At 42.3% G+C, this 20,220-nt stretch overlaps 3 protein-coding genes across 5 annotated transcripts; 1 reads left to right on the plus strand and 2 right to left on the minus strand.

Annotated features, from left to right (window-relative positions):
* The first annotated feature begins 20 nt into the window (after positions 1 to 20).
* Positions 21 to 3,323, plus strand: LOC135614569 (uncharacterized). Of its 3 annotated transcripts, none has more exons than XM_065112061.1 (4): positions 21 to 507; positions 596 to 767; positions 862 to 1,307; positions 2,863 to 3,323. In XM_065112061.1, the coding sequence occupies exons 1-4, from the start codon at positions 482 to 484 to the stop codon at positions 3,113 to 3,115; spliced, it is 897 nt and encodes a 298-aa protein (XP_064968133.1). In that variant the 5' UTR covers positions 21 to 481; the 3' UTR covers positions 3,116 to 3,323. The 3 variants fall into 3 exon arrangements, with proteins under 3 accessions (XP_064968133.1, XP_064968135.1, XP_064968134.1); XM_065112063.1 differs by having other exon boundaries at positions 2,874 to 3,323; XM_065112062.1 differs by having other exon boundaries at positions 644 to 767.
* A 1,537-nt stretch (positions 3,324 to 4,860) lies between these two features.
* Positions 4,861 to 7,400, minus strand: LOC135614570 (ABC transporter G family member 20-like). Its single transcript, XM_065112064.1, has one exon. It carries the CDS (start codon positions 7,189 to 7,191, stop codon positions 5,053 to 5,055), a length of 2,139 nt encoding a protein of 712 aa, XP_064968136.1. The 5' UTR covers positions 7,192 to 7,400; the 3' UTR covers positions 4,861 to 5,052.
* A 917-nt stretch (positions 7,401 to 8,317) lies between these two features.
* Positions 8,318 to 10,713, minus strand: LOC135614571 (ABC transporter G family member 16-like). The gene has a single exon (XM_065112065.1). The coding sequence runs from the start codon at positions 10,677 to 10,679 to the stop codon at positions 8,595 to 8,597; it is 2,085 nt and encodes a 694-aa protein (XP_064968137.1). The 5' UTR covers positions 10,680 to 10,713; the 3' UTR covers positions 8,318 to 8,594.
* Between the last annotated feature and the right edge of the window lie 9,507 nt (positions 10,714 to 20,220).

Consider the following 20,220-nt stretch of genomic DNA (forward strand, 5'->3'; position numbering starts at 1 on the left):
GTTGGATGTTAGATGTGAATCTGCCCATAACACCATTAAAATACATGATCATCACAATTTTGGGTGGTTCCGTTGTTCCTGTTGCAACGGACATCCAAATGCTTGGAAAGAAACGCAGCATATGGGTGACTTCGGTCGGCGTCTTCACCCATCGGGTGTGATGTGGTATGGTATTGGATACTACACCACTCAAGTTAAGATGACACGTCAAGAACAAAATATCAGCACTGTACTCACGTGATCACGCTGCCTAGATTTGAATGCTCAAATTTCGAAATCCATTGTCTGCGATGTGTTCATCAGATCGTGACCCTCCCTTCTACTACTGTTGCTTGCTCCGGACAAATGAAGGTACAGAAAAAGACACGGGAAGAGATGTGCCTTCCCAGCCGCACGCTGGGATTCCTTACCAAGGGATCGACACCCGCATCGAGCACTTGGAAGGACACGACGGAGAACGGTGTCTCCTTCGCACGACGGGATGCTAGCTTCTAGCAACCAATGCAGGTAGAAAAAAATCATCATCTTCTTCTTCTTCTTCTTTTCTCTGCAGAGTTCCATGATCTTCGTTCTGATATATACTCAACTGACACAGCCTCCTCTTTTCCGTTTTGTTGTTGTTGCTGTTGTTAATCCTGGAAAGGGCTATGATGGGGGAATCAGAGGGTGAGAGACTGAGGACTGTAGACTGTTTGAGGGGAAGGCTTCTTGCAGAAAGAGTAGCTTCCAAGGCTGCCAAGAAGGAAGCAGAGAGCCTGGCTAAAAGGGTATGATGGTTCAAAGAAAAAGGAACTCCTCCTTGGCCTCGTCAATTATCTTGTTATTATTAGTATGTAGTATCTTTATGTGATTTGTTGACAGTTGGAAGAGCTAGAAAGGAAGCTGGATGAAGAGACAAAATGCAGGAACAGAGCTGAGAAGAGGCTCAAACTCGCTTTAAAGAAGCTGGAAGCCCTGAAAGATGCGAGGAGCCAATTGACCCTTCAGGATAGCTCCTCTAGTTCTTCGTCTTCCCAGTGCTTCTTGAGCCCACAAAGACTAGAACAGGAAAAACCTGGTGCACCGTCGACGGTGGATTCCCAACAATTTGGTTCGATGGAAGTGGCGAAAGAGATGCTGAGATCCTCGAGCTCTGAAGATCTTCTTGGAGATAATGTTTCTGGAACTGGTAGCTCTTCCATCTGTTTACAACAACCGTTGATTTCTCAAGATGAAGGGAGCTGCAGTTCCGTCGGAACTGCCCAATCTCAAAACGAAGACGGTATCCAAGTCATCGGTGCTCAGCAATCGCCTGCTGACGATATGAGGTACGTTAAGTGAAAGGTCGAAAAGAGCATTAGATTTCATCCTATATTCTTCGATTTTGCTTCTCCTCCTCCATTGCTCATTCTCTTGGCATCTAACTGCACCGCTGTTTGCTTGAAGAGTACTAGCATATACTGAACGAGATCTAAAGACGCTTGTTTTTGGGATAAGGAAAGACTGCATGCACAACAAATGTGGATTCAAGAGGCCTTGTGCAAAAATTAATCTAATGCTCTTTTATGATTATGACATTTCCTTTTGATTATAAATTATATGTGTCATTTACTACCTTGCTTAGTCAAAACCTACTCCATTTAAAACGAAACAAAGGGAACGAATAGACGGAGATGTAAATTTTAGAGGTTAAGCAATCTGAAACAAATTTATATCTAAATGTAGCTTACTATCTATTGGTCGATCAAATTTATTAGTCTTACTCTTAGATACTGTGTGAAACAGGGATCTGCTCAAGTACATCAACGATTGGTTCTGTGAACAAATTGAGCAACAGGTCGCAAAGTTTGCATAATATGTTAATTTGATGTGCGTCGACTCTAACTGAGCCCATAGTATTATGAAGTTATGGATTGCGACACAGTCTTGCTGAAAGTCCAATTCATTTATGCTAAAGAATCCTACTGTACTTGCATGAGCACAATTACTCACACACATTTAGTTTACTTCAAGATTATATTAATATGGCAAAGGCTTTGGCTCAAAGTTAGGTAGATCTTGACTCTAGAATCACATGCGTGTTATGAGCTTTTCTTTAGATTCTGGACTTTAAAAAGTATTGGCAGCAGGACTAGCTTGTATCCACAAAAACATCAAGTCTTCACCATCAGGCTAAATTAGATACTGTATCACATAGTATCAGGCTTGTGATTTAGGTGTAAACATTATATATCTTTCCGGTGCAAAGATGATACTCTAAGATAGTTCCCCATTGAGTATGAGCTGAAAGACTCTTGATGGAAGATGAGCCGTCACCTGCCCTCAAGAACAACTTCTAAGTACTGCTCTTTGGGAGTTGGACCCGTATGATTGATTTCATATGAGTAAAGGAAGTTGTGATACTAAAAATAATTTTAAAGACAAGAATTTCGATAGCATGACATACTTAAAACCACATTCTGAGTACCTTTCTTGGGGATTCATCCGTATAGTTTTGTAAACGGGCCATGAGATAAACAATCTTATTTATGAAACCGATTAAAAGAGGACGAGCGTTTGCTAGCAAATTAATTTCACCTTAAAATTATAGGGAAGGAGAAATTATGATTTTATATAATACATGAGTCACTATGTGTCCTCAGATAACCTATTGAGTCCTTTCGTAGGATAGACCATTGTGGGTTTATATCAGGGTCGTTGCATGAACAATCATAGTTATGAAATCAAGTTCAGTTTGGTTTAGATAAGAAGTGGCAGTTATAATTGTAGTTCGATATCAATTGTTATGCACAAATAATGAAGGAGAAATTCCTATTTCCAAGGTAAGTTGCTTTGCATTTGAGCTTCTCATTGTTGCTAAATGATCACTTCATCTTGAAACAGCATAACTTCAGGTAGTGATGCCGAGCCAGAGACAGCAATCCGTCAGGCTGAGAGAGAGGACAGAATGCTCGCTATCGTTCCAGCAAGCGTACAGCTGAACTTAGAGGCCTGCAGACCAGAGGTCAAAGAAGTGCAGGATGTTCTTGATGCCCTAAGAAATATCAAAGTGCAATTGCTATACTCTATGAGGATTCTAGTTAGCCAGGGAAACTCCAGTGGAGCAGCCTTTTGCCGCCAGAGCAATCAAGTTTAGACACCAGTTGCTGTTAAAAGTATGTACAACGCTCGCTAGAACATCATCCTTTTCGATTATTTTGGTTATGCACTATTTGGAACGTTTATATCGATGATGTATCGACCATAATGAGTCTTGCTCGGTGATATATGTATGGTTTTATCAATCCAAACTTGCAAAGTACAAGTAAACTTCAATAAGAGCTTGATAAGTTGGAGCTGATCAACGACAAGTGAGGCTTTAGTGTCGACGACAATTCATATCACATAGCTGATATAAGATTCAGCTATTTGTTTCAGTTCATGCCACATTGGTAAAATGCTGAAGATTATTATTATTATTATTGTTATCGTATGCAAGACACTATAAAGTCACCATTTTGCTGCTGCTGTAAAATGCATGGTCCCCAAATTCACTTGAGAACCATTGAAACAGTTCAAGCTATTTTGTGCTATGGATGCTACTCTGTGAGTTATGGACTTTGTTTCGGACGATATACTCGAGTTCTATTGCATCTCGACTAATTTAGTAGGAATCTGCTTCAGTATCTGTTTTATGGTCATTTCTGGTGTGCATAGCTGTTAAAAGAAGAGGTAAGGAAGGATCCTATGTAAGACCTTTTCATTCTTCTCTTTTTCTATCTCTATCGATTTGATTTTATGTTGTCATCACTCTTCCAGTCCAATAATTATTCGATATGAAAGATGCTTTCTGCTAGTAGTTTGTATCTCCTCGAAGTATCATCTTGTTCGTTGCTTAGCAATGTATATACGAGATTCTTTACCATGTTGATCATCGAGATCACGACTCTCTTGGATCCCTAACAATTCAACTTAACACTGATGTTGATTCGTCCATACCTATGAATCGCCAAGGTAACTATCACGAATCAATAGAAATCAAATCGAATCAAATCAAATATTATAATTAAGGCAACACGCCTATAGAAAATTGAAACGAGGAACACTCATGCGTATCAAATCAAAGACAAATACATAGAATGTCTCATCAATTGAATTAGCCACGAAGAAGTATCTCACTATAATTACAAGAGTAAATCAGTCACAAAGAGTTTCGTTCGAATGATGTGAGTGAAGGTTGCATCCTTCGAACGATGTGAGTGAAGGTTAACATTAGTTAACCATAGCGGATTCGAAGGTTAACTAATCTAGCTATAAAACTTTGGTCGATGATGATGCGACCATAGTCAACCTAAAAAATAACCATCATAGGTGACTATGCAACAAGTGACATGATCGATAGCCTATGAAAGATAACATCGTGTCATGACCTCTTTCATGTTGAAACATGACGAGTAACCCCAACTTACTCCCATCGCAGAAATGAGGGGATTTCAAACAAAAAAGATTTCTTGCTCTAGTTTTTCCTTTGAAAATAAAAATAATAAATATGTAAAACACCAATCATCTGTGTGAGTTGTCTTAGTGAGTATTGCAAAAGCTAATTAGCTTTGTCACAAGAATTATTAAGTCGGGAATATGTCAATGTGTACTAAGTGCTATATGTTAGATGGTTCAACGAGTGTTCATAGAGCCTTTTTATTTACAATTCATGCAACCGCTGATCACAATGACCTCAAAATAATGATTTATTGGATTAATTATAAATTATATCTTATAATTAACTATCATTAGTATTTCGATCTTTATATTTTTAAAATAATATTTAGATCCCTAAAAATAAAATATTTAATTATGTTTCTCCTCGTATCGTCGAAACATCACAAGTGCTCAGTGATAATATATAATTAATCCTGATTTATTTGATTCAAATTTCATCAGCTACCATGCCACAAACGAAGTCGAGGAACAAAAACAGAACGCCTAGAATTATGCAACACTTACATAGTGAAACTTCATGCGTTTAGAAGAAGAAATGCAGCTCGACAAGAGGACTACTTGTTCTTCCATGTATGCCTGACTTGTTCGATCATCTTACCTCCTCTTGTTCCTACTGCCCAACAGGAGTGTGATGTAGAACAGAATCCTAAACAAGAATCCCCAGCCCACAGTCACCAGCAGACACTCCCACTTGTTGAGCTGATTAATGCTCTGCTGTTGCAGCACATCCAGCCCTGTGACGATGCAGCTGTCGCTGGTCAAGTTCATCTGCAGTGTTTTGCTGATCGCTCCAAGAACCTGTACCTTGGTCTCCATGGGTAGGCTCCCAATGGACGTGCCGTCGAACATCTGAACCCCTCTTGAGAAGCACTTGGACGATTCGCCACCGAACTCGTTCTGCAGCGCTCCCTCGTAAGCATACTTCAACATGGAAAGGTAGTGAAACCAAATCCAGTAGTGGGGTATCCGATTCCTGTTGATGAAGAAGCCACTAAACAGCAGGTAGTAGGACAGTATCGCCGCTGCCACCGTGTAGCCTAACACCACGTGCGACAGGACGCCGGAGAGGAAGGTCACGAATCCGCTGCCTGCCCAAAAGGACGCCAGTATGATGAGGAAGAAGAAGATGAACCCTTCCCCTCCTCCGGCCAGGCCGACCGCGAAGAAGGTCGACGCCGCGAAGGCGACGGATAGTAGGATCAGCGCCGGGATGCCAACAATGGCGTTGGATAGGACGTAGGACGAGCGGCGGTAGGCGTTGTAGGCCGTTTCACGCATGAAGATGTAGCGTTCTTGGATGAAAACTGGGAGGGCGTCGGCGCACGTGAAGAAGACTGTCGTAATGCCGATGGCGAAGAAGCCGAGCCGTTCCGTGACGTCCTTGGGCGACTCGCCGAGCCGCCAGAAGATGGTCCCCAGGATGAAGGCGGAGACGAGCACGGTACCGAGGCGGATCGCGAAGATCTCCGGCATCCGCCTCATGTTCATGAACGCTCTCTTCGACAGCACCAGCACTTCCTTCCAGGCTGGGTTGGCGAACTTCTGCAACGACGAAGCCGGGGCAACATTGTCGGCGACGCTCACGCTGCCGACGAGCCTTCCGTGCGAAACGCTAATCCTCATGGCATCTCTCAGCGACAGTGGGGTTATGTCGGCGGCGACCAGTGCTGATGGACGATTCTGCCACCGCCGATTGAAGTCGACGAGGGCCGCGGCGCCGGGGTTAGTGTCCTGGAGCTCACGGGCGAGATCCAGGGCGAACTCAGTTGCGTTCTCACCTTCAGGGATCGGACGGCCAAACTGCCGGAAGAAGCCAGGGAGGTCATGCGGGGGCCCACTGTAGACAGTCTGGCCACGACAAAGAAATAGGAGGCGGTCGAGGAGAGTGAGAATCCGATAGCTCGGCTGGTGCACCGACATGACCACGATGCTTCCGCTGCGTGCGATCTTCTGCAACACTTTGACCACCATGAAGGCGCTCGTGGAGTCGAGCCCCGACGTGGGCTCGTCGAGGAAGAGGATCACGGGATCATGGATGATGTCGGTGCCAATGGACACCCGGCGGCGTTCGCCACCTGACACGCCGCGGTGGCCTTCGTCGCCGATAATGGTCTTGGCGGCTGACCGGAGGCCGAGCTGGTCGACGAGGGCTTGCACTCGCTCCCTCTTCCTGGACGCCGAGAACGAGCGAGGCAACCGCAACTCGGCCGCGAACATCAGGGTCTCCTCCACGGTTAGCATCGGGAACAGGAGGTCGTCCTGCATCACGTAGGCGGAGATCACCTTGAGGAGCCCGCTGTCGAGGTTCTCCCCGTTTAGCGTGATGCTTCCTTGGAGGCTGGTCCTCTCTATCCGGTCCGCCAGTGCGTCGATGAAGGTGGACTTGCCGGAGCCGCTCGCCCCGAGCACCGCCAAGATCTCCCCTGTCCTTACCTCGCCGGTAATGGAATCCAAAAGAACTTTCCTCCCAGCCGGGGGTTGTTCCGGGTCCGCCGCGGCAATCCGGTGGCATGAGATTCTCCGAGACCTCCATACAGAGTAAGAGAGATTGCAGAAGGCGAGGACGAAGTGGAACTGTGGGAGCTCGACGACTAGGTCGTCAAGATAAGATGGATCATCGTCCCCGCCGTGGCGGGGGTGGTGATGGGGCCCAAGGAGGGGGCTGGGGCTGTGGCTGTGGCTGTGGCTGTGGCTGTTGCTGTGGCTGGTGGGTTGATGAGGTTGATCTTCCATGGGAGGAGAGGGTGGACGGTGGAACAAGCAAGGATGGGTCACGGACAACCGACAGCGTCGATGGTGCTGCGCTGCTTTCCCATCTTTATAGCAAACATGAAAGGAGACGAGTCTCAAAAGAGGGGAGTCCACCTGGGAAGAATGGGATGGGGGAGGAGGAAACGCTGCTATAGGTGCTTGCGGTCGGATAAGCTTCCTTATTATTACTAATTTTAGTTGGTTTCGGGGCAGCTAATTATAAATCCTAATACCCCATGCGTTTGTTCCATCGATCGAATCAAGCATTTGTTGGTGTCTCGTTCTCACTCACGAATCGAGTGCATTCCATGAATCTACTGCCGGCGTTGTGGTCGTAGGAAACCATCAGCTGTGATGTGCTGTGGCCTCCAAACCTTGCTTTCGAGTATGCGGTGGATCATCGAGTCGCAACATCGAAAGATCTATTAGTTACCTCTCCGGAAGATGGATCACGACATGCATTGATTACGGTGGGCGGTAGTAGTTGTCTGTTGGAGAATTATGAGAAAGTCTTCTTAGAAGACAGTGTTCCTGCACACTTTATCGCTTTTAATTTATTTCATTTTCAATAAGATTAAACATTTTCTAGACTTATAAAGGTAAAGTTATTCTATACGTACATGAGACGAATTATGGCGCATGATCCGAAGGAGTCTCGACAGCTAGCTGGTGCTGCGGTGCCAGGAGATGTCTCTTGACAGTCTATTTCTTACCACCCATTGCATCAACCATCTATTTATTATGTGCCATAACTCCTCACCAAACTCGACGAGTGTCTTGATTGCCAAGCCTACTAGTTCACCGAACCGAAAAGACGGGAAGCTCGTTCTCCCATTCCTCCGTCGGCCGAGCAATTACAGAGACAAGGAGCTCTCTCCGTCGAATCAGTGCTAGCCCTGATCGATCGATCATTTGTGCAATCCATACGTTCACAAGAATTATTCGCTTTGGACCGTAAACTTACGAGTCTTTGATTCATAATACTCTTTAATCATTGTGAGACTAAATGATTTCATCAGTGCTCGCTCCCTCTCGTAAAAGAACTAATGACTCGTAACCGAGGTACACGGACTAAACGAGCTTATCACATATATATTATAAGATCATATAAAAAAAAAATATTTATTTCTAATTTAAAAGAAAAACATACAAAAGAATTACTCAGATCCCAGAAATGAAAACCCTAATAAATGATCCAAAACCCTCGGTCATGTATGCTCGCTCACATTGTATTGCATCATTTTGTGCTAACCAGGGTTACTTGTATTTTCTGGGACCCTTTTCATGGGTTACTTGTCTTTGCAGTCAAATTTCTTCCTCCCCTTCTTCTCCATTCCTCGCATATTCTACCTTTTACTTCTCATTATTTCCTGAACAGTAGTCAACTACTTCCTCTTGTTCCTACTCCCCAGCAGCAGACTAATGTAGAATAGTAATCTAAAGAAGAACCCCCAAGCCACGATCACCAAGAGACAGCTCCATTTGTTGAGCTGATTAATGCTCTGTTCCTGCAGTACATCTGACCCGGTGATTATGCAAGTATCGTTAGTGATGTTCATCCCCAAGGTTTGGCCGATCACTGTAAGAACTTCCACCTTCTTTGCCGTCGGCAAGCTCCCCAGCGCCGAGCCGTCGAACATCTCTACTCCTCTAGCGAAGCACTTGGACAAATCCTTACTGAACTCGTTCTGCATTACTGCCTCGTAAGGATACTTCACCAGCGACATGTAGTGGAGCCAGATCCAGTAGTCCGGTATCCGATTCCTGTTGATGAAGAAGCCACTGAGCAGCAGGAAGTAGGAGATCACAGCGGCTGCCACGGTGTAACCTAACACGACGTGCGATAAGATGCCTGAGAGGAAGGTCACGAACCCACTGCCCGCCCAGAATGTCGCCAAGATAGTCAAGAAGAAGAAGCCGAGTCCGTCCATGCCTCCGGAGAGGCCTACCCCGAAGAATGTGATGAACGCCAAGGGAATAGTGAGGAAGACCAGGGGCAGAAAAGTGGTGACAGCGTTGGCGACGACATAAGACGAGCGGCGGTACGTGTTGTAGGCCGTCTCCCGCATGTAAATGTATCGTTCTTGAATGAAGACGGCGAGAGTGTCGCCGCTTGTGAAGAATATGGTCGTCATGGTGATGGCGAAGAAGCCGATCCGCTCTCGAACATCCTTGGGCGTGTCGCGGAGACGCCAGAAGATGGTCGCGAGCAGGAAGCCTGTCACGAGCATGTCGCCGAGGCGGAAGGCTAAGATCTCCGGCATCCGCCACATGTTTATAATCGCCCTCTTGGTTAGAGCCGAAACCTCGACCCAGAACGGGTTCGCGTATGAAGCCAGTGCAGCGCCGTCAATCATCGCGCCGGATACGAGCTTGCCAGTCGCGATGCTGTTTCTCACAGCCTCCTGCAGTGGGAGGCACGATCCTGTGGCGGCGGTGGCGGACGTCCGTGCTCGTGCCTGATGATTCAAGGCGTTTAACGTGACGAGGTCCTTGGCGCCGTCAGGAGCTGTGTCCTCCAGCTCGCGGACGAGATCCAGTGCAAACTCGGCTGGGTTCCCGCCGTCGGGTATTGGGTTGCCGAAGACGGCGAAGAATTCCGGGAGGCCTTGCGGGGGCCCGCTGTACACCGTCTGGCCGCGCGAGAGGAAGATGAGGCGGTCTAGGAGGCCAAGGATTCGGTAGCTCGGCTGGTGCACTGACATGATCACCATGCTCCCGCTGCGAGCGATCCTCTGCAAGACCTGAACCACCATGAAAGCGCTCGTGGAGTCAAGCCCCGACGTGGGCTCGTCCAGGAAGAGGATGATGGGGTCGTGAACGATGTCGGTCCCGATGGACACCCGGCGGCGCTCACCCCCAGACACGCCGCGGTGACCTTCGTCGCCGATGATGGTCTTCGCGGCCGACCGGAGATCGAGCTGATCAACGAGCGCTTGCACGCGCTCCTTCATCTTGGATGCCGAAACCGAGCGAGGTAGCCGGAACTTGGCCGCGAACATCAAGGTCTCCTCGACGGTGAGCATTGGGAACATGAGGTCGTCTTGCATCACGTATGCCGATATCGCCTTGAGGAGGCGGCCCTCGAGTCTGTCGCCGTTGAGCGTAATGCATCCTCGGAGGCTAGCCCTCTCGATGCGGTTCGCCAGTGCGTCGATGAGAGTGGTCTTCCCGGAACCGCTAGCGCCGAGCACCGCCAAGATCTCGCCCGTCCTCACCTCGCCGGAGATGGAGTCCAAAAGCTTCCTGGTTCCGCGGAGCGACTCCGGCCGTGTTTCATTGTTCTTCTTTCGGAAGAACGGGAAGCTGCGAGGCTCCTTGACGCTGTAGGACAGATCGGTGAAGGAGAGGACGAAGTGGCATGGATCGACGGCGGCGGCTGTGGCCAGGGGGTGGTGGCAGTACTGGTGGGCGAGGAGGGGGCTGGGGCTACTGAAGGGGGTAAGATTGACTTCCTTGGTCATGGCCATGAGGGAGAGGCGGGGCGGACGAAGGATGAATTGGACGATTATATATATATATGTCCCATTTTTATAAGAAGAATGGTGTAGGAAACATCACGCAGTGCATGGAAATCCAAGTGGCTGATATTTTGTAGTATAGATCTATTACTGGTTGTCGGAATTTGTTTTGTTGCAATGAGCCTACTAAATTCTGTATTTTCCACTAATTCTGGATAAGGAGAGAGGTCAAAATCCATGACTTCTCTCTCTACTCGTTCCTGTCAGGCAATGGCATCTCTCCATGAGGGTGAGGTAACCTACCTTTAAGGTGAGTTGGAATACTTACTGAGATCACGGTGGAAAAGCAGAGCTCGGCGATCATAAATTCATGAAAGCTACCTTTATCCGTCGAGAGCAGCAGTCCGCCTCCGATTACAACGGGCGCAAGCTGTCTGCCGCACTGTCACACGAGATAGGGGTGGCATTTATTGTAGGAAATTAGAGAGGTCGTCCGTCTTGTGTCCCTTTGCCCTCTACGACGACGATGAACCTGAAATATCTTTGGCAAATCCGATCGATAATGGAAGGCGAGAAGATACATAATGCCAGTGGACTTCTTGAGGGTAATTGATCTGCGTACCCAAATGAATCACGCAGTCCTCCTTCTCCTTGATGGCAGCATTTATGTATAGCATTCGCCTATGTCTACTTTCAATGGACTCGATGGAGCATAGCAGCTCTGATAGATAGTAAGAAAAAATTAGAATACGTTCCAATGATTGTTGGATGGACAAGCAAGCGTTCACCCCCTCTCTCTCTCCTCCTTCCGTTGGTATTTTTATGGCGACTTCCCAACTAATTTGCCATGAATTCCATGTTCGAAAATAAATAGGTTGGCCCATCTATTAAGTTTGCGAGCCGGTATTCTTTTACAAATCGCTTCTTGTGTCTCGTTTTCAAAATCTATAAAAAACATGTTGAACAAGATATAGACACTCATCATCCCAAGTCTTATCGGTATGAAAATTCATTGCTACACTTAATATTTTTCGAGAGATGATAAAATAAGATATTTCGTGCGGGAAAACCTACATTTGATTTTCTTAGGAATACCATGTTTTTTTTTTTTAATGTATGTTTGGTCTCTAAAAGTATAGATAACTTATTTAGGTTAAATAAGAAGGAGAAGAAGAATATGATAACGGTGGGGTGGTATCTTCTGAACTGAGAATTAAAATAAAAGAAAAAGCAGTCCCCTTCGAATCGAAAGCTGGTGGTGGAATAATGGTAGATGTCAGAGAAGAGAGTTGAATGGTTGGGAGTTATCTTTAACTCATGGAGCCGAACAAATGAGATCAAAAACATAAATTAGCAGGTCCACCACCATTGATGGGGGAGACAGGTCACAGTGCTCATTCAGTGCCCTGTCTAGTCTCAATCACGATGCCTCTTCCAAAGTACTCCGCATTCAATGGTATGAAGTAGAGATTCGTATGGGAATTGTCTCGCGAGGAATAAGGAATGAATTGTATCTCATGTACTATTCAATACATACAATATTACTCCTCAAAACCTTTTCTAGCGTACGTAAGATGTTTCTACGTACGTTTTGTGTTTCTAATCTATTCTCCGGACGTATGTTTCATCTCGAGGCATCACTTGTCTCCCTTGAATCGGTAAATCCTGTGTGGTTGTGCGTTCCTTGTTTTTGAACAATAATGGGTAGCTGAAACAGTCGAGATTATATCCGATATATGAACATGTTTCTTCACGTAGGCAGATGACTATGTTTGAGAATTGATGATGTTTCTTGAGACAAAGATTCGGGAAGTTTATGGAAAAAGAAAGAACAGGAATGGGAGCAACCGAGAGATTTAACACGAATGAAAACCAAGTCCCTTCAACCTTTAGTTAGCAACTCTAATGTAATATCTGCAAGGATAATAAACTTGTTCGAACGCTTTCCGGTGCATAAGAAAAATAATAGAATCTAATAAATAATTACATTGTAGGTGCTCTTGTGATTGTTTCTAATAAATCTAAAGAATGTTGTATTGAATTTTATATTTTGATGATGAAATTAAATGATAAGTTTATTAGATTAATATATTTTTGAGAGAAGTGACATAAGAAATACTTTGATCATGGACTCAGACCATCGAATTATCTATTATTGAGTAAGAGGGTCGAACATCATGCTAAAAAATTATAGTGTTAAAAATTATACATCAAGCTAAAGGATTGATCGATATGCTAAAAGTCAGACTTCGTGCTAAAGATTCGAGCATTGTGACAGAAAAATTAGATATCGTATCGAAAGATTATATATCGTTAGAAAGTCGAATTACTGTTAGAACAAGCAATATGCTGAAGGTTTAAACAAAGTGTTGAAATATCAAAAGACATGTTGGAATAGTATTCAACATGTCCAAAGCTTCTAAACATATCATATGTGTAGTTGACTTATTAAAGTTTTAATCGATATCATTATATGTCAATTTGAATTGGTATTAGGTTAAAACCATGTCAATTTATAAATAAGATCATTAGACTTAAACTAAGGCCAAATTGAGTTAGTTAAAAGATCAAATCGATAGCTTAGGTAGTGATATCATTAGGCCTAGGCATTAGTATCAACCGATAGAGACTATTTAATTGTCAACCTTTTCGGTAATGATACTGCCTAGGTTGATGGTAGTATCACTTGAGTCCAAACTTGTACTCTAGTTATGGTAATAGTTGTTGGGCTGATGGCCCATATTCAGCCCATGTGGGCTTTATCAGCCCACAGCCCACAGCCCCTCTTAACCTAACCCTAATTAAGATTAGGGGGGTATGGTGGCTGCGTTTTAGAGGCAGATTAAAGCTATAAAAAGGCAGCAACGAGGCAGATCTTTGGAGCCATGAGATTCCACAGAGAAGAAGGAGAACAAGGCAGAAAATGAAGAGAAAGAAAGGGAAGAAGACAAGGACAACGCAGAGAGACTGTTCTCAATCATTTAGCAGTGTTCTCATCTCAGGTTAGATCAAATCTACAGTAGGCTCTTGCTGTGATTACTTGGGAGGTTTAAGATATTATGGGCAGTGACGTGTATCCCAGTTATTCTCTTGTGGTTGTTGCTAGGGTTTTGGGCAAGAGATTGAGATTTGTACATTCATTATTCTCATAGTGGATTATCTCTAGTTTGCCCCGTGGTTTTTACCCTTCACATAGAAGGGGTTTTCCACGTATATCTTGGTGTTCTGTTTGATTGTGTTTCCATTTTATTCCGCTGCGTATTTTGGTCTTCTAGTATTTGTTCATATACAAAGGTTATTCCTATTTATATCCCCATCAACTAGTATCAGAGCGAGGTTTTGGTGATTTAATTTTTTGTATTTGAACATGGAGGCCAGTAATATTTCTCGCATGATTAGTTTGAATGGAAATAATTGGATGATATGGAAACCAAGAATGGAAGATCTCTTGTATTGCAAAGATTTGTATGGACCTTTGCAAGGGGATAGTGTAAAACCTACAACTATGACAGATGATGAGTGGAAGAGGTTAGATCGAAAAACAATTGGGTTTATTAGACAGTGGCTTGATGATAGTGTCTTTCACCATGTTTCTACTGAAATTTCTGCATATTCTCTTTGGAAAAAATTGGAAAGTCTCTATGAAAGAAAAACAGCTGGCAACAAAGCTTTTTTGATCATAAAACTTGTGAACCTAAAATATAGAGAGAGTGCTTCTATTGTTGAGCATTTGAATGAAATACAGAGTATTACTAACTAGTTATCCTCTATGAAAATGTCTCTTGATGATGAGTTGCAGGCATTGTTACTTCTCAGTTCATTACCAGAAAGTTGGGAGACACTGGTGGTTTCCCTTAGTAATTCTACACCAGATGGTATTGTCACTATGAGTCAAGTAACAAGCAGTTTGTTGAATGAGGAGTTGAGAAGAAAGAGTTCAGCAACATCTCAGAATGATTCACAGGCACTTATCTCAGAGAATAGAGGAAGGTCAAAGTCTAGAAGCAGTTCACGTATGGGTAGGAGCAAGTCAAGATCAAGAAAAGATATTGTTTGCTATAACTGTGGTGAGAAAGGACATTACAAGAACCAATGTAAGCAACCTAAGAAGAACAAGAAAAAGGGAAAAGAAGTGGAGTCTACAGAGTCAAAGAATAATACTACAGCTAGAGTGCAGGGTGGTGATTATTTGATTTTGTCACCTTCTGATGATATTTTTTCTTGTGTGTGTCAAGATCTTGAGTGGGTGATTGACACAAGTGCTTCTTATCATGCTACACAACGGAGGGAGTTTTTTGCTACATACAGGTCTGGAAACTTTGGTGTTGTCAAGATAGGCAACTATGGCACAGCAGACATCATTGGCATGAGTGATATCCATTTAAAGACCAACCTTGGCTGCAAGTTGGTACTTAAGGATGTGAGGCATGTGGTTGACTTGAGGCTGAATTTAATTTCAGTTGGAAGACTAGATGATGAAGAGTATGAAAGCAGATTTCACAGAGGGCAATGGAAGCTCAGTAAGGGTTCTCTTGTTATAGCTAGTGGAAAGAAATGTCATACTTTGTACAGGTTGCAGGCTAAAGCTTATGGTGAGCAGTTAAATGCTACAGAGAAAGACTTCAGTATGGAGTTGTGGCATAGGCGATTGGGACACATGAGCGAGAAGGGGCTGCAAGCTCTTTCCAAGAGAGAGGTATTACCAGATCTCAGAGGTATACATCTGAACCCTTGTATTGATTGTTTGGCTGGTAAACAACATAGAGTTTCATTTGCTAGTGCTGCTTTGTCTAGAAAAATGCATGCCTTAGACCGTGTTTATACAGATGTATGTGGTCCTTTGAGGATAAAAACTCATGGTGGATCTGTTGATGTTCTTGGTATAAGTGGTGCACTTTATTTTGTCACTTTTATAGATGATTTTTCCAGGAAAGTTTGGGCTTATACTTTGAAGACCAAAGATCAGGTTATTAATGTCTTCAAAGAGTTTCATGCCAGGGTTGAAAGGGAGACAGAAAGGAAATTGAAATGCATAAGATCAGATAATGGTGGTGAGTATACGGGATTGTTTAATGACTATTGCAGGTCACATGGGATCCAACATGAGATGACAGTTCCTGGTACACCTCAGCATAATGCAATTGCAGAGAGGATGAACTGCACCATCATGGAAAAGATCAGATGTATGCTTATGCTTTCACAGGCCAAGCTACCCAAAAGGTTTTGGGATGAGGCTTTGAGGACTGCAGTTGATGTGATCAACTTATCACCATGTACAGCCCTAGATGGTGATGTTGCAGAGCATGTATGGTCAGAGAAAGATGTTTCCTACAGGCATTTAAGAGTATTTGGTTGTCGTGCATTTGCACATGTTCCAGATAATGAGAGGTCCAAGCTGGACGGTAAATCTAAAGAATGTATTTTTCTTGGTTACTCACATGATCATTTTGGTTACAGGCTTTGGGATCCAGAAAAGCAGAAGGTGTTCAGGAGCAGAGATGTGGTCTTCTTTGAGGATCAAATCTTTGAGGATTTGAAGAAGAAGGCACCAGCCAAGACTTCTGCAGAAGGATTAGCAGATTGTGACCCAGTTATTCCTCCAGTATATCAGGGTGATGGGGGAGATGTGCAGAAAAATAGTGTAGAGCCTGATGTTGATTTACCTGCAGGACATGTTGAGCAAGAAGAAGTAGGAGAGCAAGTTCCCATAGAACCTCAGTTGAGAAGATCTTCTAGACAACGTCAACCTTCCAGAAGATACTCTACAGATGAGTATGTGATGCTTACTGATGCAGGTGAACCAGAGAGTTACCAGGAAGCAGTTGAGAGTGAGCAGAAAGATAAGTGGTTAGTTACTATGCAGGAAGAGATGGATGCTCTTCAGAAGAACCACACTTATGATTTGGTGCTGCTACCAAATGGAATGAAGGCCTTAAAGAACAAGTGGGTTTTTAGGTTGAAGACTCAAGAATATTATTCTCAACCAAAGTACAAAGCTAGATTGATTGTGAAAGACTTTTGTCAAAAGAAAGGTCACTTCATGTTGTGCTCAGAACAGAGTCCGTCAAGTGATGAGGAGAAGGAGAAAATGCAAAAGGTTCCTTATGCTTCAGCAGTTGGAAGTTTAATGTATGCAATGGTATATACGAGGCCAGACATCGCATATGCAATGGGTGTTACTAGCAGATTTCTTGCAAATCCAAGCAAAGAGCACTGGGCAACAGTGAAGTAGATTTTTAGATATCTCAAAGGGAGCTCTAAGGTTTGTTTAAGCTTTGGAGGTGGACCACCTGTGTTAACAGGTTACACAAATGCAGATATGGCAAGAGATATAGATACGAGGAAATCTACTTCAGGTTATGTACTTACTTTTGCAGGGGGAGCTGTGTCATGGCAATCCAGGTTACAAAGATGTATTGCTCTCTCCACCACAGAAGCAGAATATATTGCTGCTACAGAGGTATGCAAAGAAATGTTATGGATGAAAGAATTCTTACAAGAATTGGGGCTGAAATAGGAAAATTATGTGGTGCATTGTGACAGCCAAAGTGTCATCCATTTATGTAAGAACCCAAAGTTTCATTCCAAGTCAAAGCATATAGATGTCAGATACCACTGGATTCGAAATGTATTTGAAGAGAAGCAGTTGCAGCTTCAGAAAATTCATACAGATGACAACGGAGCAGACATGTTGACGAAGACCTTACCAAAAGAAAGACAGGAGATATGCCGACAGTTGGTCGGCATGGCTTTACATTGAGGAGTCATGGGACAGCCTCCCTTATGGGCTGAAGGGGGAGGTTGTTGAGCTGATGGCCCATATTCAGCCCATGTGGGCTTTATCAGCCCACAGCCCACACCCCCTCTTAACCTAACCCTAATTAAGATTAGGGGGGTGTGGTGGCTGCGTTTTAGAGGCAGATTAAAGCTATAAAAAGGCAGCAACAAGGCAGATCTTTGGAGCCATGAGATTCCACAGAGAAGAAGGAGAACAAGGTAGAAAAGGAAGAGAAAGAAAGGGAAGAAGACAAGGACAACGCAGAGAGACTGTTCTCAATCATCTAGCAGTGTTCTCATCTCAGGTTAGATCAAATCTACAGTAGGCTCTTGCTGTGATTACTTAGGAGGTTTAAGATATTGTGGGCAGTGACGTGATCCTTGTATCCCAGTTATTCTCTTGTGGTTGTTGCTAGGGTTTTGGGCAAGAGATTGAGATTTGTACATTCATTATTCTCATAGTGGATTATCTCTAGTTTGCCCCGTGGTTTTTACCCTTCACATAGAAGGGGTTTTCCACGTATATCTTGGTGTTCTGTTTGATTGTGTTTCCATTTTATTCCGCTGCGTATTTTGGTCTTCTAGTATTTGTTTATATACAAAGGTTATTCCTGTTTATATCCCCATCAATAGTATCATCCCGTACCAAAAAATCTTAGATAATTTAAATTTTTAGTTCTATTCTTGAAGTTGGTCTATAAATAACCCACTTAAGCTTTATTGATGGAGCATTTATTCATAAGCTAAGAAGTATTTAAACTCTCGTTTTCAGTATAGTTTGAATCTCCTTCTCTTGGATTTAGTTATAATTCTAAGTTATAAAAGATATAAGATGTTACGTAAAAAGATAGTATAAATGTTATCTCCTATTTTGAAAATAAAATAATAATAATAATAATAATATTTTCTATCAGAAGAAAGTTCGATAGTGAAAACTGATGACATCGATCGATGAATTGTGAAAAAAAAATTATAAAAACTATAGTTGGTCTTCCATGCACCTATTACACTTTTTTTTTCTTATTTATCTTCTATTTCATGTTGTAGTTTAATTTTTTTTTTTTTGGAATGATAGATGTCCTATTAATTCAATGCATATCTTGCATGTTATCTATGTTTTTAGTATAGTTACATCTGTTGAAAATTTGAGATGATACCTTGCAGTCCTAATTTAGAAATCAAATTTTATTTTCTTGCTTGGTATAGTAATTTAAAAATATTAATTTTTATTTGTTTATTTATTATTATGATATAGAAAATAACTATTAAGTATTTCAAATAGAATGAAGTCATATATGTTAATATATTAAATAAAAATTAATAATAAATAAAATACGATAATTAAAAAAAAATCCTTGAAGGAAGGGCTCATCTCCTTCTATTTAATGGGAGAGATTTTATTTTTTTAGGATAAACTATATTGTATGAAGTTCAAAAATATTTTTTGGTCCTTTAAATATTATTGTTAGATTAAAATATATTATCTGAGTTTTTTTTATATTTTTGATCCTTTTAAGGTTTAGAATTTTATTGTTTGATTATATTAGGTTGAAATTATTCATGTCATATATATTGAATATATAATTTTTAATTATTATTAAATTAAGAATGCTATTTTCTTGTATTGAAGTTTATCTTTTCATCTTATTTAATCTATTATTATATATTTTTTAATATATTATTGTTAGTGAATATACATTGTCATGATTTAATATTGATGAAATTGTATAAGAATTGGATTGAAATAGCCCGTCTAAGCCCAACTCATAGGTTAGGCCACAATCCACTAACTAGACCCAATTAATATATCGAGCCTAACCCGTAGGCTAGGCCTTAGCTCATAGGCTAATTGAGCCGACCTAATATGGACTGTCACGTGCGATACACATGATTAGTTCATGGACTATGAGTTAAACCAACCTGATGCGATGCATGCAAAGTCATATGTAGTACATATAACCAGTATATGGGCCGGTCCAACCTAGCTCAATTATGTAATCATTGGATTTGAGGCCAAATATTGATTAGTTTAAACTAGACTTTGATTAATCTATATCGATTTAAAGTGATTTCGAATTAGTTAGATTTATTCAATTCAGTTTAACTTAAATTGAATCAAATATAATCTAAATCATAGTAATCTATGATGATTCCAAACTAATTAAGTATTAGAGATCGATTTAATTAAGTTTTAATTTGATCATTCAGTTGGATAAAGTCTCCTTATCCGTTTTTGGGAGAATACTCTTTCGAATATTTAATATACATCAGTGGGGTGATTAATTTTTTTTATCATATATTTATTTTTATGGAGAGCAAAACTTTTTTCTACCTGATAGAGTTAATGATTCTTCTAAGTTATTTATTCGACTATTATTCGAAAACATGTGATTCGGTAAAAAGAAAACAAAAATTAAGATGTGAGTATTGTAATGCCTCCTACTATGTCGGAGATTTATGTTCACAGGATTGGGCGAACAGGAAGGGCAGGCGCTACAGGAGTATCTTATACATTTTTCTGTGACGGGGACCCTTTTAAGTTGTGAAAATTCTGAAGGGGTCTAGCCAGCATATTCCTTTGGAATTGCAGGATATGACATCTCGTGGTGGATACGGTGAAAAATCTTGGTGGCGGAGTTCCGGTTACAGTGCTGCAGCTGATAGTGGAATAAAATGAATAACTTTATTATCATTAATAGAAAGAACTCCGTGGTATAAATTGCCTTATCAGTACAATTAGAAAGCTTGAAGATTTCTCCGTTAAAGTTGACTT

This window comes from Musa acuminata, chromosome BXJ2-6 (genome assembly GCF_036884655.1).
Source record: "Musa acuminata AAA Group cultivar baxijiao chromosome BXJ2-6, Cavendish_Baxijiao_AAA, whole genome shotgun sequence".
NCBI classification, from domain to species: Eukaryota; Viridiplantae; Streptophyta; class Magnoliopsida; order Zingiberales; family Musaceae; genus Musa; species Musa acuminata.

Bases quoted from the DNA above. Each gene is read 5' to 3' on its own strand.
- LOC135614569 (XM_065112061.1), top strand. From the start codon at position 482: ATGCTAGCTTCTAGCAACCAATGCAG. The intron at 768-861 runs GTATGATGGTTC...ATTTGTTGACAG, and splicing joins CAGAGAGCCTGGCTAAAAGG to TTGGAAGAGCTAGAAAGGAA. The intron at 1,308-2,862 runs GTACGTTAAGTG...ATCTTGAAACAG, and splicing joins TCGCCTGCTGACGATATGAG to CATAACTTCAGGTAGTGATG.
- LOC135614570 (XM_065112064.1), bottom strand. From the start codon at position 7,191: ATGGAAGATCAACCTCATCAACCCACCAGCCACAGCAACAGCCACAGC.
- LOC135614571 (XM_065112065.1), bottom strand. From the start codon at position 10,679: ATGGCCATGACCAAGGAAGTCAATCTTACCCCCTTCAGTAGCCCCAGC.